Here is a 19707-nt window from a genome sequence, read left to right on the forward strand (position 1 = left end):
AGCTTAGCTTCCACATGATGTTTCGTTGTCCAAGGGGCAAGTCTTAATACACATAGGTGGATCGTTTTTAGGTAATGAAAATTACTATGCATGGTCTTTTTTGGTTGGTAGTACTGCGCTTCATTGTTTGAATAACGTGGACTTGCCCAAAGACGAATGCTATTGTAAAGACCATGTACTCGATTTCTTAGATCTCATGCCTAAATACCAAATTATGGGTCATGTTTGGGACAGGACTACAATTGGCATGTCTCATTGAGCAGAAGTGATATTTATCTTTTTTCCTGTGTTTTTGCCTTTTTAGCTATTATTATTCTGCCTCTTTCCTCTTACTTCTAAACTCAACAGTTGCAATGGTTCGGTTAAAAACTCAAAAGTTGCATCAATTCATTACATTCCTCTTAATTACAAGATCACATTCTTTCAAATGAAGCAACATTTTAGTTTTTAACTGAAACAAAATTACAAGATCCAAAAGTTGCATCAATTCATTACATTCCTCTTAATTCCGTTCTTTCTATTCCAAAAAAGCACGGACTGTCCACAATTTGATTTGCAGTTAGGGCCGTCGATAATTTATGTATTTGCGGACGTGAACAGAACATGATCAACAACATATCCGCCGGATTTCTACTAACTGTGGTTGGCACTTGAACCCACTTGTTCGAATTCCTGGGTCCGCCACTGGTTGGCAGGGTTTAGAGTCATATATAAAGTGAAGGTTAAAGAACGCAACAGGCCAGTGCTTTCGGGATTCGTGGATCTTGATGGTTTAAGTTTATCTCTTTGCGTTTCATGGTGCTCTCACAAGGACAAAATGCATGTTTTGTGTATGGTAACTATAATTCGTGTTTTATATCTAATTATACATTCTGGATTTATAGATCTTGATCATTTTAAGTTCTGACTCTCAAGTTCTCGTGGTACGTTACCTCTTCTTCTTCCTTTGTAAACTTCTCCAAGCATAATAGTTGCTATTCAAAGGCGTTATCATCTCTGATTTAATCATGTATCTATTAACCTATTGCTCCATCTGAAAAAAATTGAGACGTTGCTACCTTTACATGAAGAGGCATATCTATATAATGGCTTAAATATCTTGCTGCTCCTCTTATCTTCTATTCCATCTTCCAAAAAAACTTTCTTTCTATTAGTAGGTTGAATCCTTGCGGTACAACATAGCAAAGGGTGCAACTATTTTTTTAGTGGGCATTTTGTCCTATGAATAAGTTACTATCCTAAAGAACACATCTCCTTGCTTGAAAACGAATAAGGGAAGAGGAGGAGAAACCGATAAAAGTAATTCCTATTCAGCTTGAGTTATCATCCTTTCTCTCCATTTCTTAAAAATATTTAATACATTAGTGATATATGATAATATATAAGTATTATTATTTAGTTATAATATATAAACATATAAAACAAAGGAATACTAATTTAATTTTGAGAGTAACGTTTTCTTCTGTAGGAAACCAACAGTTGTGTTGGTTCATTTTTAAATCATACGTTGCTTTCTATTTTAAGTTGGGGGTTTAAAGCACCTATTAGGAGGAGACATATTTTTGGCTACAAAAGTGGCCTTTGGCAGAGATTAAAAAGTAAGAATAACTTTTTGTTTCATCTCCAATTTTCAGCCATTTCCTTTTTTTTTTTTTTTTTGAACATTAATATTCAGCCATTTCCAACTTAAAGATATTATATCATTTTCTTATTTTTCTTCCTCCAAATCCTTCATTTTTTTGGTTGAGTTATTGTGGTTGGAGAAATCAAAGAGTGCAACTTTGATTTCTATAGTAGGCATTGTATCCTGAAGATAGACTTCCTTTTAACCATTTACACTGTGTGGAGGAAGTTATTTTCTTAAAGATAGTTTCCTGGAAACACTTTGCCTACTCCATCATTATTTTTTTAAAGATAGTTTCTTGAAAACGTCTTGCCTACTCCATCATTAATCTATAATTTTCGTTTAGATTCTCTTGCTTGATTTTACTCCATTGGATTATTTTCAGAATTTTCTACGACAATTAGTATGATATAACGTACACTTATCACCATTAATTCAATGTACTATTGCAATTTCTCACTGTACGTTACTACGTATTTTACTTTTTTTTTTTTTTTTTTTAACGTCGTCGACTATTTCTATTCATTACTATAAATAGTGGATGTTCATCTCTTTGATCCTTTGTTCTCTTCCATCTGTAGTAAGCTCATGGAGTTGTATATAGAGTTTGATAGGAACTAAGGTTGAATGGCTATGTTCTTGAGGCATTGAAATAGTACAATTTACTATTCCAAACATAGTTTTTTGGAAATGCTTTGCCTATATGCTTTCAATAATATTTTCGCATGTCATTTCGGTCCTTTAAATTAATTTTTCAATATTCTATAACAAATCATATTCAGTCTCCCTCTGATCAAAGGGAATAATCTGTCAAGTAGAAGGGATCGTTCATTTGTCGGGGGTTCAACCAAGATTTTGACTAATATATTGGCAGATCGTTCATTATACATACTCATTTCCTACTCCGACAAGACAAAATCCCCATTAGGATTTTAACTTTGATTCCAACGAAAAAAATACACTGAACAACTTCTTCAAGTAGTGAAGAAATTATGGGTGAAGAAATTATGGATAAAGTAATTTAACGTTTGTTTTTTATTTGGACTTCACAGAAAAAAACTATTAAGTTACAAGGCATCACAATAATTGTAATAGAGAAAATTACAATGAAGATTGAATATGGAATATGCAAAAAATGTTTGGCTCAAAGAGATGAAATAAATGGGATAAATAATCAGGTAAACTGATAAGGAAGCAAATAGATAGGCAAAGAAAAATTAGAAAGAGAGAGAAAAGTTTTTAATATATTTATGGACAAGTTATTAATTATTTAAATCATGGTCAGGACCTTGCTTTAGTCAATTAATTAAATCTTAGCCATTAATTATAACTTGTATCATGTGTCCCTAATCTAAACTAGAACATAGAGAAAATGAAGAGGAGCCGAATCCAAAAAATAATGGTGCAATATAATTAAGAGGTTGGATTACGCGACTAAATTATGAAGAGGAAAAATAAATGACAAAAAAAAAGGAAAGGAAAAAAGATAGATAGTTGAGAGACGTAAGAAAATGGATAGAAGAGAATTTCAAAATTGTCAACAACGTTGCGAGAACAGTAAATGCAGCAACTTTTATTTTATTATTATTATTATTATTATTATTATTATTAAAAAGGTAATAGAAAGATAAAGAGTAAAAGCAAAAAAAGTGAAAAGGAAAACTAATAATAAAAGAGTACATGACGGGAATGCAATTCAATGGTTGTTGTTTTAGTTTCTTTCTTTCGTTTCATGTATATTTTAATTAAAAAATCAAAAGTTTTACTACAGTTTGTGACTGGAAAACACACACACATATAAATATATATGTGACTTGATCAAATTTATAAAAAGGTTATTAAATTCAGGAAATAAATTATTACATCGCGCGAAGCGCGGGCAAATTGTCTAATTTAACAATAAAGGAGAAGTTTTGGGCATGATGGTGTTTGGTCGAGAGGATAGGTTTTAATTTACTATTCATTGTTCAATGTTGAAAAAAGCTTTAAGGGGAAAGAACAAGACCTTGCTTCATCAAAAAAAGGAAAAGAATTGTTGATGAAGAATATATATCATGAATCTTAATTTTCAAGTTTGACACTATTATTACCTTTGAGGTTTGACAATATCAATATCTTTTCATTTTTTATAAGTAATTTATTTTATTTGACAAGGTAATTTTTTTTATTTGACAAGGTAATTTTTTGTAGAATGGTGATTACAAGAAACTCAAGGCACTTTTACTTGTCGAAAAGAAAAAGGTAAATTACCTTTCTATACATTGATTCTTTTGACATTTTGAGCATCGTTAGATTTCTAATAATTAATTATTGCACTATTTTTATTTTTTTTACTTTTTACACATTACCATGATTGAAAATGTTACACATTTAAAATTCATGAAAGTCTTCAACTGCTGCTTGGTTGTACAAACACTTCATAATCCGATATATCTCCTATTTCCCTCTCCTAGAACTATCTCCTTGACAAAAAATGTTACATTTTTCCCTTCAACATGAAAGTGTGAGGCACTGGAACAAGAATATATAACTTCGTGCACACTCTTGAAACTGCAAATTTAAGTTTCTCGACTCCACATTTGCAAGTGTTTCTTACTTATGCTTTCATTGCAAAACTATTTTATATTTGTCAAGATATTATATTCCTTCAGAGGAGTTTGTTTTGCGGACATATTTATCAAAAAAGTGTGTCATTAGGCCTTGCGGTGAAGTTTATTTTAAATAAACTGGAGCAATTTAACTCGATCATCATCAGTGGACGAAGCTTCTATTGCTCACCCACTTCAAATATTTGTATCATAGATTACTGTGTTTGTTAAAAGTCAAATGGCTTTAGAGCCTCATATATTAATTGTTTTATTATTTTGATAAGTGCCTTCACAATGCATCATAGCTAAGCAATCCTCCCAAGTTTTTCTATAACTTACCTTATGATGTTTCATAAACTTAAATTGCATCCTTAAGTGATTAACTTCATATGTTTTGTGAAGTAAAATGACAGTTATTGATGTTATCTTTAGAAATGTAACCCTCCAATTTTCTCATTCTAAAATTGTAGCAAGTTATCTGTTTGTCCTCTTGAATAAAATGCCTATATTATTTAGTCCGCCGTAAAAAGAGCTACAACTTTACAAAATCGTAGTGTTACGATTTATGTCATTGATGAATTATGAACGAAAGACAATATTTACAAAATAGCAATATAAGTATAACTAATTATAAAAAAAAATCATAGCTTTTTAGTTCTTCTTTTTCCGTCAACATTAGTGTTTTCAGTGGCGGATCCAGAATTTTAAGATCTTGGGTGCTTGCCTTTAGTAACAAACGGTGGTCGTCAAAAAGGCAAATCGGCAAGAATGAAAACACGATTGTGTTCACGTTAGGATAGTGAAGAGAAAGCTAAATGTTTAGACCTATGACGAACCCACTTAAAAATAGGTGTTCAAACTGAATCCGTTTCGTCAAAAAATTGTATCTTATACAAAGGCGAGTGTCATTTAAAAAAGTGAAGCAACAATTACCTACGAAAGTAAGATTCACTTGAAGCTATACAATATTGTGACCAAGTGGTTAAGCCGGTTTAGAACCTCGCAGAGGTCCATTGTTTAAGCTTCTTCAGTAGCATTTTCTCTTCAATTTTATAATTTTGTTATGCTTGTAAGGCGCTTCTACAGCTTCATGATGTCTAGAACATGGGCCAAGTCAAATTATTTACTCTGTTAGCACTAGCATTAGTAATTTTACTTAAACTTTACACGTCATCCATAGTAGATTTGTCTCTTTAATAATTCTTAGTAAGACATGCAAAGGATATTTGTTGAGATGATCTATTCTATTTAGTTTAATTTGATTTGGTCTATGTTGACATTGTTTATTGCCCGGTTTGCCTTATAAACCCTCTTCATTAAATCTTTTTTATTAGTTTAATTTAGTTCATTACTCTTTCTTTTAATTGTTTTATGTTTGTAAATGACAGTTTTTTTAATCTATAAACATTCAAAATATTTAAATATCGCTAAATGTGTTAAAGATGGTTATTTGAAGTAGACTATAGAGGGGAGGAATCTAAAAAAAGTAAGGTAATGTTCTAATTGAGAAAGGAAAGCCAGCAGTAAACAAGACTTATTTATTATTACTAAGAAATAAGAACCAGTAGACCTAAACAGAAAATGCTTTAAAGCCAGCATTTCATTAAAAAAATGAAAATGCTTAAAGCCAGCATTTCATTAAAAAAATGAAAATGCTCTAATTGAGGATCGAACCCATATCCCTTGCACGCAACAACTTTAACTATCGCTCCAGAACCAATGCACCTACCATCACTTATGTGCAATGGGTGCTTAGTAAGTCTATACATTTTTCCTCCATTGTTTACCACCACTAATACTACAATCCTATTCCCATCCTAGTTGTTGTCATGCACCCTCCAAAACACTCGACAGATGTGAAGTACCGGCGATCCATTTATTTTTTTGCTAGATCTGATTGTTATTTCTTTCATTAATATTTTTTTTTAATTAATTTGATAAAAGAGAGAGAGAGAAAATAAAATAATAAAAGGAGACCCTTTCGATTTAATTTTAAGCTATCTAGCGAATAAAAAAGAACATTAAATTACTTACTAGCCTTCATTATCAATGAATAATTGGCAAAGTGTAGATATGACGATTTCTGAAAAAAAGTAATACGAATATGACTTTTTGAAGATAAATTAAGTTTGAGGTGAAAGAGCAAATTGGAATAAGATTGAGGGCTTAAAAAGGTTTTAATTCAACAAAACTTGATTCCTGGGGTACTAAAAGAAGAAAGAAAAAAAAAACGAGAATGACTGACATGGATGGAAAGAAAAAAGAACGAGAATGATTGACATGGATGAACTGCCTAACTTTTCCTTTTCATATGCATATCGTTCATTTTTTTTCTTTTATGGAATTTCACTAACAAACTCTAAAAGTATGAGATGAGAAATAAGCTTGTTTTAGTAACAGATTCTTTCAGTTAAATAACTAAAATTTTCCAATGCCATAAATATAAGTGGATTCATGGTTTATATTTGATGGTTTAAAATTTTAAGTTTTGTAGTATTATACTTTCAATTTATATATATATATATATATATATATATATATATATATATATATATATATATATATATATATATATATATATAACTAACTAACATAGTAGGGTTTAGATAAGTGTTGCACTCCCCACCGATATTAAGTGTTGTACCCCTAAATTTTATGCATTAAAAAACAAAATAAAAGGCTTTTATTTTCTGATGTTTGTTGATTATATATATACTAGTGAATTAGCTCGCGCTTCGTGCGATTGTTAAAGAAAATTATTTATGACTGAATTTATTGTTATAATTATTATAAAAAAAACTAATATTTATATATTCTTTGATCAAGTTTATCTCCATCTCTTTGAGCGAAATCATAGCCTTCCATCCATTTCTTGCACTTATAAAAAGCAAAAGACAGTAAAAAAGAAATAAAAAATCTAGACTTGATGAGAATGTGACAGGAAATGGAGAGATATTGTATCCACTTACATATATAGAAGCATATGCCGAATGATATGAGTCATTTTAACTTCTCATTAATTGAAAGAATATTTTCAACCTTCATTTCTTCCGCGTTTTAAATATGAAGGCATAAAGTCTTCACCTTCACAAAATACACTATATACTTTTTCTCAATAATATAAAAATTCTGATTACAATGCAAGTGTTTTCTCAATACATGAATTTAGATGATTAATCAAGATAATGTGTCTTATATGACATTAGCCATAATTGGATGATATCATGTATCATATTAAACCAAAAAATAAATAAATGATATTTATCATATTGAACAGTTCAATTTAGAAAAAGAGAGAAAAAAATTCAACACAACATATAGTTTTCTTAATATTAATTTCAGAATAATTTAAAAAAAAAAAAAAAAACATAAACACAAGGAAGTTTTGTCCTTTTTCATTGTTTTCATCCTTGTTATTATATTCTTTATTCATTTGTTATATATATATATATATATATATATATATATATATATATATATATATATATATATATATATATATATATATATATATATATATAGGAGAATTATTTTATTTCCAAAAGGTATAAGATAAAGGAAAATTAGAGAAGATACTACGCTTAAAATTTTAAATGAAAATAGTGAAAGTATCACTTTTTAATATATTGAAAGAAAAAATTTAAGATAACTTTTAGTTTTTTAATGGTTTCTATAATATTGTTAAATCTAAAGAAAACGAAATATAGTCAATTCCAAACAATTAGGGCAAAAACATCAGGAAATAGGCTATTCAGTCATAAGATTTAAACTATTTTATAGAAAATTACACAAAATTACCATTTCCCAAAGTGAAAGAGACGTAGTTAGTTTTTCCAATTCTGATTCAAGTTCTTTCTTCAGAATCTTTAATCACGTTCATTTTTTCTAATATATTCCTGCATGGAAATATAAAGAACAAATATTAGCAATATTACAAAAAAAAAAAAACACATATAGGAAAATAAAAATTTCCAAGCACAGCATGTAAGAATGTTATAGACTATTTGATCACATATTTTCTCCATTCAATTGTAAATCGAAAAATATAACTAAGTCTTACATATCTACGTATATGAAGAAGTATTTACATATATACACTTATGTATTTAGTGGGTAAACTTTACTAAAAAAAAAAGTGTAGATTTTGAACCTTGTCGCAACTCTTCCTCTCCTTCTCCTTAAACTTAATCTGCTCTAAAACAGTCCATGCAATATTATCATCAGATCAGTAGCAGTAAATGCTCTTAATCTGCTCTAAAACAGTCCATGCAATATTATTGTCACGACCCATCCCCATGGGCCATGACTGGTGCCCTAGCTGGACACCCATACACACTCACTTACCAAATCGGTATATCAAGGACTTATCCGCATTCGGCATACATTAAGTTATGCACATATTGAAATCAGATGTCGTCTTAAGCGGTCATATATAGCAAAATATCATACAGAAGCCGACGAGGCTGGCGGAAAACACATCGCCCAAAATATATATGTCCAGACACACACATATAGGCCGTTTCGGCCATCACAGCAAACGGACCGCTTAAGACACCGATCACAGACATAAACGAACAATGATGACCCATGACCCACATATACGTCTACAGGCCTCTACAAACCACAACAGAAACATATGATGGGACAGGGCCCCGCCGTACCCCAAATAGTCATATATATATACACAGAAACATGTACAACAAAAGATATGTACCAAAATATGGGCTCCGGATCAAAGGGAGCACTCCAAAGTAGCAGAATATGTATCCTACAATGGCGGGTCACCAGAACGAACGTCTGTACCTGCGGGCATGAAACGCAGCCCCTGAAGAAAGGGGGTCAGTACGAAATAGGTACTGAGTATGTAAAGCATGAAATATACTATCCAAAGTCATAACGGAAATACGAAGTATGGAAAATAAGAATAAAATCAATATGCCGAGAGCTCGTTTTTAAGACACAAATAATGCAAATATAAGAGTCATGCATAGGGCTCAGGAACGTGGTCGCCACTCCGACGCTGGCGCCACAACACATCATACTCCAGAAGGTTTCAAATCTCCGTACAAACCCGAACATATCGTATCATCATAACATATCACAACATCATAACACATCATATGCCATATCACATCATAACGCCGTATATAAGCGGTACCCGGCCCTATGTCGAGGAACTCGGGAACCGTAACACATCATACTGCCGAATATAACATAGTGCGCACGATAACAAAACCGGCCCGGGACCCGGTGAACGATATCATAGTAGTATGCACGAGCAGAGTAATGAGAAACCATATGCACATAAATCAAGACTCAATGGATATGTATACTTACCGACCCCCTGAAGGCTCAGAAACAAGTTTCGGGTCGATCCGACTTAGTATGAGAAAGTTACGAGCGTTTGAAGTACAAAACGTTCTATAGGCATTTCGGAAGCCATTTTTGGAAAATCAAGGTCAAAATCATATCAAGTACCTTTCGGTTATCGTTATGGATTAAATCAAATAGTACTTTTAGAATCATATGTACGTATCAAAATATATCAAAGTTTCGATGGAACAGTCGAATGTGTTAACATTTGGAAGGTCAAAACTATAGTCATATCATTTGTTTCTCAAATGCTATTCGGAAACATATTGGCCAATCTTCGGACATCATAAATACACATCATCGGACATTATGGATACATATCAAAACCATACGGAACAGCTTATGGGAAATCAAGAACGTTAGCCATCCTAGTGGCTCTAAGAATAAGAATCTTTCCGAAACCATACATATTCATCATATACTTATTTCATAAGGATCATGCCAAAGAAGAAAAGGTTACGCTTTACATACCTCGCTCGCCTCCTAAGCTAATCGCAATTCAAGTCTCGGGCTCTCCACGATCTACAATAACGTTATTAATTACCCAACATTAGCTACAAGTACTTAGAAATTCAATTCTAATTAGCACTTGTCTACAAAAATTTCGGCAGCATCTTCCCTGTAAATTTAACATCCCCGAGAATTTTACTCGGCCAAAACATCCACAACAATACCAACAACCATACTAATAACATCAACAATCAATTTAAAACGCATTCTAACATTAGTAACCTTCTTCTCTACGTAGCTTATCAACATTCAATTCAACTACGTACATTCAAGCCAATATCAACGCTCACATATTCATTACTAATTCGAGATCATTCAAACACAATTCAAGAACATTTCAAACAATTTATACAATATTCAAACAATTCCACCAACACACCATACTCCACCCGAAATCTCCCCAACTTCCCTAGGAACAACAACAATGCATTTCTTGTCCCCAAATTCATCAACTATCCCAACAACACACACATTAGCAACATCATTCTCACAATTACAAGAACTACACTAACGGCCACGGTGGCTTCCAAAACAACCCACACTAGTCCCAACTTCAACTTAAATCATCAAATTCTCATTTTCATCATACAATACATATTAACAACAATCAAATTACTACATAAAAATTTGTTCATCTTTCCTACACAACATACATTTACACGGCTAACACCAACATGCATAGTTTCATGATTTTTATTCATTTCTACATACTACAACATACATAAACCTTGCATAACATATAAAAGAAGAGAAATTCTTACATTTTTCCTCAATTTTTCACTTGACTAGAATTATTGGACTTGCCACAAAAGTAGTTTTCTTGCTCTAATACTTATACCACGTTGAAGAGGACCTTTGAATTAGCAAGAATACTAGAAAAATATAATTTTTGGATCAAAGATTGAAGGCTTCAATTTTTTTTTTCTCTCCTTTCCTCTTGGCCGAAACCCTTGTCTTTCTTGCTCTCAATTTTCTTTTTCTTGAAGGTTCTTGAAATGTGATGATTAAGTAGTGGCCCTCTCTTTTATTACTAGGATTTAAATTCCACATGGGCCTTGGCCCATCCCCCTATGGCCGGCCCCCCTTTGGGCCTCTTTTTTTTTGATTTTTTTCAAGCCCAATTACTTATGACTAATATTTGCAATTCATGAAACTATTTTTTAAATTTTCAATTTTGCCCTTAGCCTTCCTCAATATTTCCGCATCAATATTTTCATGAACAACTTATGTATTAAATAGGATTAAAATATTGCCTTATCTTTTACTAGTCACAATTATTTCAAATTATCCGAATGTGCAAAATACGGGATATAACAATTATCTTCAGATCAGTAGCAGTAAATGCTTGATCTGATAGGATTTTATGTGTGCCAGCATGAAAAGAAGAAGCAAATAAGTCCTCCCAAAAAGTAATGAGCGATGTAACTATCGTTTTTCATAATAGACTTAAAAATTCACTTGCGGAATAATTTTAACAATATCTTTAAAGCAAAAATAATCCAAATCAGCAAATTCACAAACCGAGTAACCTGCAATAATCAACAAAGCTAAAGTTAATAAAATATAAAAAAATCATAGAAAAAGTGGAAGAACGAAACACTAGAAACCAACACTCTAAGCACATGTAATATTCCAATTTTCAATAATTAAATTAGGAAAGACCTCAAACAAAGATCAACAATATAACATTCCCAACTTAAATTAATGGAAATGGGAAACAAAAACAAAAAAGAATAATAACAGTTGACTTCTAATTTTAAGCATTTCTGGAAAAGGTTTCAAGTACATTGCAAGACACAAAATCTACCTAAAAAGAAAATGGGAAGAAGAAAGGAAAAGGTAGATTAAGAAGATTGTTTGTGGCAGAAAACGGAGGAATAGAACTATAGAAGGAACAGAGGAGATTCCAGGAAAAGAATAAACTTCTTCAGTTTCAAAATGACTCTACCACTCTTCATTATCATTTATTACTGCAATTCTTTATTGCCTCGGAGCCTTGTTCTTCACTTTGTAGGTAACGGTGCCCATACTATGACTCTTCATTGTTCTCAATTATTTATTATAATTCTTTATTGCCTTTACATAGGCTTTTGAATATAATCAATGAGAAGAATGATGCAAAAAATGTTAAAAAAAAGGAGATAAAAGATAAATAGCAATGGTGGCTATAGAGAGGTGCCACATCAACTTATCTATGTCTAGCTTTATATTATATATAGATATAGATATAAATTTTTGGAGCTAAAAAATGAAAGTTTGTGACAAGTAAATCATTTATTGAATTAAGTATTAATCACTACATATCCCACCCATCAACAAAACAAAGAATAATTCAAACAAAACCCAGTGCATTAGTGTCGGCAATTGCAGAAAGTTTAATGATAATGACCTCATCTTTACTTTAAAATGTCGCTACCTACAACAAAGTACTGCTACGAGTAGTTTAATCTCACTCTTAAGCCAACTTTATTCTCTTTATTAAAAAAATTAGTGGTCGATTAAACAATATAATAAAGTCATAACACAATAAGATAAAATATTTAATCTCTGGTACTAAATCAGGATTACTCTATTTGTCTTTTAAGTATAGTCTAGATTGGTGTACTACTCCCTCAGTCATTCTAGTTATCGTGCTTATTAAAAATAACTGGTTCGAAATAGTTATTCTTTTTAAAAAATAAAAATAAAAATTGTTATTATTAATCTTCATTTTGATTCTTACTCAGTAACAATAACAACAACATACCCAATGAATCTTATAATGTGAGGTCTGAGGAGGGTAGAGTGTACGCAGACCTTACCTTTACCTTAGGTAGGGAGGCTGTTTTCGGAAGACCCTCGGCTGAAGAAAAGACATAGGAAAGGTTAGATACGGGCAAACAATTCAAAGCAATTATGAAAATGAAAACAACGAAAGTGAATAAGCCATGATAAATCATTCTGTGCAAACAGATACTCGCAGAAATCAAGGGACAAGAAATTAAAGATCAATGCGTCTACTCGCAAGAAAGTATAAACGCGACTACCTATTCTTACTCAGTAAATGTAGAGAGATTAATGTGGTAAAAAAAAGTATTATCAAATTGAGATAAAATAATAAATTAGAAATTACTTATTTAGTTAATGTTTCTTAAGGGACTTGAAAAAGAAACATGACAAGTAAAATAAATTGGAGCGAGTATTAGATAAAATACTCTCTCCGTTCCAAAATATGTGTAGCTTTAGTTCTTTTCACGTCCATTAAAAAAAAAAATAAATAAATAAAAGGTAACTATAGTTTATTAAATTACGCCTATTTATTAGATGTGTTTTTGAGAATTGAACACTAAATTCTACAATTTAAGGGCATAGTAGGAAAAAAAATACTAACTTTTATCTTGAATTCCTAAAATAATTTTTATTTTGGGTCAAGTATTTTTTTTTTTTTACTTCGGATGGAGTATTTTATTATAGTGACAATATATATCCCAGTACTACTATACTATTTACATCTCACCCACTATATTATTTTACTTTTTTTTGCACTAATCATGCATTGGATTTTGGGGTAACTTTAATTGGCTAAAAGACCAAGAACATTGTTAAATGTGTACATAGAAACAATCAAAAGAGCTTTTGACCTCTAAATTCTAGGCTTAATGTCTTCCAAATCCAAAGAATAGAATCATCCATCTAATTTTTATTTTTCTCTCTCTATAATATTATCTCCCGTAATCTACGCAATTTTAAGGTACTTTTCTTTATTTATTTTTTTTCAGTTTATTTTACACTCTTTTTTATTATCCTTCAACTGATGGTAGCTTCAATCGGTTGTAAATCTAATGACCTGAAATGGGTATTATCTAAATCGGTTGATGCATAGATTTTCACTATAAAGTTCTTTTTTTTGGGGGGGCTAAAAAATGCAATTTCTTGAATCTTTTTGTGTGAATAATCTTGAATTCTGTGATGTTCTTTAGCTGATCATTTTTTTTGTTTGTTTTAATTGAACTGTTGGTATGGGGGATTCCTTTGCTTCTTAATAAAGAAATTAAGATGACAATAACAATATTCTTGTTTCTTTATTGGGTTTAACTTTGTTTTTAGTGCTGTTCTGTGAATGAATCCTTTGCTCCAAATTAGGATATCAATCCTAAACTATTTTGGAGTTGGTTATGTGAATTTTCTATATCAAGTTTGCTCCTTTTGATAATGTAGTCAATATTTTGAGATTCATCATAAATTAACTAGATTTACATTGACTCAATCTACTGTAGTTAGCAGTGTGAGATGCTAAGTTCACACAAGTGGATTTTAAAATAGGAATTAAGAAAATTCTTTTCTGTAATTCCATGGACATAATAGTGTCCATTTTATTTCGTGCATACTGTTTGGTGTTTTAAAAGTAAGATTTTTGCAATTTTGTCGGGTGCTAGGCAGATGGATTATCCCAAAGAAGCTTTTTTTTTTTTTTTATCAAATTTAATCTGATTTTTGCACGCTCATATATCGGATTTAATCTGAAAGCTTTTTCATTTCATATACTGGGGACCTCTGTAATTCATCCTTTCTCATTCATCTGAAGCTGCAATTTTGCAAGAATTATGTGTCATTCGAGGCAGACCATCCATGTATATATACATATCAGTCCTTATATCATAGTTGTTCTTTACCTGTACAGGTGAAAAGCAGCAATTTTTTTTTTACAATTTTTTTCTTAAGGTCTTGGTCACGAAGGGCATCAACTCATTCAGGGTTTCCTGAAGAGATAAGGTGCCCAATTGCAAATTCCGTAGTTCCTATTCTAACAAGACTTGGAGGATTGCCAATGAAAGGTTTTTGAGTTACGGATATTTGATTGAAGAGAGCATCATGGGTGCACTTTGTTGCTGCTTGCGAGATGAATGCGAAGATTTTGCCAATCCAAACAGCTCAATATATAGGAACTGCATATGCCTTCGATCTTTGGTTCAAAACTTCTTGCACGTGGTATGCATGTTTTTTCGCACTATTGTTCAGTACATCCAAATCATAGCTGATCTCACTTTTAACTTTTCTTTGAATAATCAAACTGTATGTCTCCTAATCTACTTAAGGGTGGTTCTAATTGAACTTGTCATATCGCTCTGCTATTTGAGCACATAACTGGTCACTTTCTAGCAATATTGTTTATATTTGGCAGTCTACAATCAGAAACTCTCGCTTAGTTGCCTTGAGTAGACAGACTTAGGGTCATTTTCTTTGACTTCTTCTGAAACAGAACTGCGCTGAAATGTTACCTAAAGTTGGTTAGCTTTGTGGGGGCTTGTTTGCAAAAACTCAGGCATGGGATAGCTTACAATTATGGTTAAATTACATAACTTCGGGAAGCCTTGTACACGAGACAACTTTATGATTTCTCTGTGACTGTTCATTAAAAGATCATACATGGAACATGAAGAATTAAATACTGCAAAATCATTTCAGTAGCTATTATTTGGACTTAAATATGTAAGCACGTTATCTTAGAACAGTAATCAACATCAAGACTTCCTTCATTGCCATAGAATTTAGAGCACTCCATCTTTCTCGTGCAGTATACATCTTTGTTTCATAGAGGAGAACAACATGCCATTACTTCATCCCCTCGAGGTACAACATCTTTGAGTTCTACAGCATCCCTTGATAACTCACTATCTGATATGTACCGCTCTCCTCCGAGACCACTTCCTTACGATGCCGATCCCAGATACTTTCGGTTGCAACGAGATGGACTAGTCTCAAGAAGGGAGAAAGGCTCAAGTCACTCACATGAGGAAACTGAACCACTACGAAGAAGTGATATTGATGATGATGATTCCGAATCCCTGAGTATGGGTAATAAATGGAAGGAGAAGTCTGTGTGTGAAGAAGGATCAAAAGAATACAATTCCAAATCCTTGAAACTCCCAACAGCTAAAACAACTACTGAATTTACTCAAATTTGTTACTCTTCAGAAGATGAAGATGTCTGCCCGACATGTCTTGAAGGTAGGTCATGCTTTAGGTGTTTTATGATCCATCTTATTGCACTTCATTACAGGGTGATTCATGCACTCCATCTGCTAAAATAACTGTAAGAACATTTTCTTTCTGGCCTGCAATAGGAAATATAGTACACTAGTTGCTCCTATGATTTATTTGTCTTCTAAAACAATTTGGTTTCCATTTTATATTTTAGTTCAATGTTTACCAAAATTCAGGAATATCTCGACTATTAATTTCTTGATCTTGATGATACTCTATCTTTTTCAGAATATACAGAAGAAAACCCAAAAATAATGACAAAATGCTCCCACCATTTCCACTTGGGTTGCATATATGAGTGGATGGAGAGAAGTGACAACTGTCCAGTATGCGGCAAGGTAATTGTGATGTCCTTTTACTCTTACATTAAATGGATACTCAATAAATATTCTTGTTTGACTTTGTGTTGAAGTTGGTCCATTATATGCTAAAGCAATTCCTTCCGGGGCAAACTATTCATGTCTTTATTTTTCTATAGCAGTATCAACTGATGTGGTTAACGATCTACTGTGCCTTCACAAGCTGCAGAAAACCACTCAAAGTTGCATTCATAAATTTGACAAAATTACAGTAATGTGTAAGATAAACAGTTTAAATTGCTCTGCCTTTGATAATTGAAAGAAAGTAACTGAACGGAATTATCCTACTTGAGTTTTTTACCAAGATCGTAGGGACTCGGTTACCATGTGAGAGAGTAAACTAAGAGAAGGATATATTGAGGACTTAAGGATATGTTGAATATGAGGCACGCCTTAAGGATATGTTGAATATGAGGCATGCATACTTATTGGTATTGGACACAATTAATACTTATCCTATATGACGGTAAGGCGCAAAGTTCAAATTATTAATTGGAAATGCATATTATATTAGTGATGGTGCATGAAAATATTAAAGTAATAATTAAAAGCTAGTTTGATAGAGAAAACATCACATTAAAGTTTAAAAGTTCAATAGTTTAACGTCTGAATTAGTGAAAGTTGTAAATAAATGGAATGGTGTCAAACAATTTGTAACATCCAAAAAATGAGAAGAGTGTAATATAAATTGGAGTAGAGGGCTATATGATATTTATCCAGTGCGAGACAATATCCAACTTTTCCAACACTCAAATGCAATGGAGGAAGCGTAGCGCTTGTAGCTATTTTAAGTTTTTCATAAATTTGGTTACCCTTATTTGTTTATGCATCACATTTGTTCTTTTCTATGATTATGGAATTTTATCAAGGCAAAAAATCATGTGTTGTATATTTTACTTTACTGTTTAGGCTTTTCCAGATCATTGAACAACAATGCCACTAGAGAGCAAGAAGGAAAAAAGATTAGAGAGGCGAAGTATCTATAGGTTTGGAGAATTAGTTTGATCAGATCTACTGTAGAAAATATAACGTTACAACTGTATGTTGAGCATTTCAGTTAAAAGCAGTAGTATAAAAGATGAGAATATAAAAAGACGAAGCGCTTCAAACACTTGTGCTATTCTATTGAAATCTGAAGGTGTTCTAGAAAATTTTGGTACAATCGGCTAATATAGTTACTTGGTAGAGTTGGTTTTGTATTAGAGATTTGTATGAGTGTACAAAAGTTTCTTAAAGGGCTTATAAAGGTGTTGGCTACTGCAACATTGCCTCAACGTTTGGGAGAGAGATGGTTAGATTCGTTTTCATGGCGTCAGGGTCAACTTTGGTAAGTTTGTTCTTTTACCTGAAAGTCCGATCTTCAATCCAGTGTGAACCAAGGTACAGGAGGGTGTTAGAGATATAAGATGTCCTATGTATAAGAGGTCGGCCATTATCCACAGAGTTTCAAACCATGCATCGCTCCGGTATTTCTTGGTTATAAAAGAAAGATGTCCAAAATGGCATCAAAAAGATTTCCGAAATTGTTCAATAACGGTTTTTGGATTATTCCACTCACTGTCTAGGTTCTGGGTAAGAGTGGACACTGGCCTAATTGGCCGGTCCATTCAGGTTTATGCTTGGCTAGGAAAATTAGTCTATGCTTGGTTTGTGCCCAAATATTTGCCCTCTAAGATATCGAGTCCAATTGGTTTGGGTCCATGCTACGGCCTTCCTAGATCATTTATTACTGGATTCTTTCCTAGTCAAACTCTGTACTGATGCCTATGGGATTAGGCTGGTCATTTTTGTAGAGTACTTTGGCTCACAAGCCTGTTCTCTGCTCATATAGAAATCTCCGTTCAGCTTCGCCGATACCACAGTTGACCGTGTTCTTGGGGAGCTTTTATGATGGGATTTAGAGTTACAGTGGGTTGGAAGTTTTGAACTATTAATGTTATTAAAGATGTTAAAATACGGCTCTGGCTTTATTTAGAACAAAGGTTGTTGAACCTTGTTGATTCTGATTCCGTAGCATAATATCAGGCTTCAGCCTGATGGATAACAAACAACAAGGACAAAGAAGCAGAAGAAAGCTGTTGTAGGTACTTGTAAGGAGATCATATGCATGGGCAGAGAAGTACAATTTGTTTACTAATATCCACCAATGTTTACATTAAGCAACATAAAAGATATGCCTGGAGATATTATAAAGTTTAGAGCAAAATATATCAACGTGACTTCCAACGGCTAAATGTTTTGTTGATACTGCTTTACTATAATACCTTAAACCTGCCAAGACTGCCTAACATTTCACTTTCAACTTCAGAAAACATCTAAGAACTTAATTGGGGAGGGGGGGGGGGGGGGGTGATTATGTTGAGGAGCAGAATATTTGAGAGCTTACAAAGTTGTTCAATCTATCTAAGAACCACAGTTCTTGTTCAGTGTAGATTTTGATTTTTCAAAGTGTTGTTGAGTAAATTTCTTTTCGTTCTTATGTATATAATACAATGTAGTATATGATGGATAATATTTTCTTCTATTTCAATGACCTCTTTGCTTTGTAGGTGATGGTATTCGATGAGTCACCATGATCTTTGCTCTCAAAAAGCTCCAGTCTTGGATGAAACCGGCAGGAGATGAGGGCAATAACTAATAAACCAGAAAAGCTAATGTAAAGTCATTGTGAATATCCGTCCAGCTAAATGTGTGACCATACATCAGTAAAAATGAAATTATTATTCAATGTAACTCTTGTTTGGAACTTTCGAGTTCATACTGATCATTGATGCAACAGAAAGCAGTTTCAAATCACTTCATGTAATCTTCTTCTGATTTGATGAATGGCTTGTATAGCATATTGGTCTTACTTTCAAATTTGCCATATGAATGTTGGCACATTTATCTGTGAAATGGTGCATCACCATAACTTGAAGTAATAATCCTCTCTTTTCCTTGCTCAATGGAACCCTTATACTTAAAATACTAGAAATTCATGTATACAAGTGCAAAGTATAATAGAAAAGTAGTATATTTAGTAGTACCATATATAATACTCCAAATAAATTCCTGAGTTGAATGATTACAACAAATGTGAGCCACTTGCTTGGTTAATGAAAATCCAATTTATCAATGAGGAGGATGGTTTTATTGAAATATATGCTACTGGATTTGCTTGAGATAATGGATTTATCATCAGTACAACATACATTTTACCAAGTAGTCCCTTGAAACTCAAACTTGCAGC

General features: G+C 32.5%; 1 protein-coding gene across 4 annotated transcripts; it reads left to right on the top strand.

The window, feature by feature from the left end:
* The first annotated feature begins 13621 nt into the window (after nucleotides 1-13621).
* LOC132621202 (E3 ubiquitin-protein ligase At3g02290-like) lies at nucleotides 13622-19337 on the top strand. 4 transcript variants are annotated; one of them, XM_060335376.1, is made up of 5 exons: nucleotides 13622-13825; nucleotides 14910-15063; nucleotides 15651-16083; nucleotides 16348-16457; nucleotides 19028-19337. In XM_060335376.1, the coding sequence occupies exons 2-5, from the start codon at nucleotides 14947-14949 to the stop codon at nucleotides 19052-19054; spliced, it is 687 nt and encodes a 228-aa protein (XP_060191359.1). In that variant the 5' UTR covers nucleotides 13622-13825; nucleotides 14910-14946; the 3' UTR covers nucleotides 19055-19337. The 4 variants fall into 4 exon arrangements, with proteins under 4 accessions (XP_060191359.1, XP_060191356.1, XP_060191358.1 ...); XM_060335373.1 differs by having other exon boundaries at nucleotides 13623-13825; nucleotides 14756-15063; XM_060335375.1 differs by having other exon boundaries at nucleotides 13623-13825; nucleotides 14797-15063.
* The last annotated feature ends 370 nt before the right edge of the window (nucleotides 19338-19707 follow it).

The sequence above is a fragment of the Lycium barbarum genome, chromosome 12 (assembly GCF_019175385.1).
Source record: "Lycium barbarum isolate Lr01 chromosome 12, ASM1917538v2, whole genome shotgun sequence".
NCBI classification, from domain to species: Eukaryota; Viridiplantae; Streptophyta; class Magnoliopsida; order Solanales; family Solanaceae; genus Lycium; species Lycium barbarum.

What these genes read in the sequence shown, in the direction of transcription:
- LOC132621202 (XM_060335376.1), top strand. Translation starts at nt 14,947, where the DNA reads ATGGGTGCACTTTGTTGCTGCTTGCGAGATGAATGCGAAGATTTTGCC. An exon ending in TTCAAAACTTCTTGCACGTG is followed by an intron (nt 15,064 to 15,650) that starts GTATGCATGTTT and finishes TTTCTCGTGCAG; the next exon opens with TATACATCTTTGTTTCATAG. An exon ending in ACTGTCCAGTATGCGGCAAG is followed by an intron (nt 16,458 to 19,027) that starts GTAATTGTGATG and finishes TTTGCTTTGTAG; the next exon opens with GTGATGGTATTCGATGAGTC.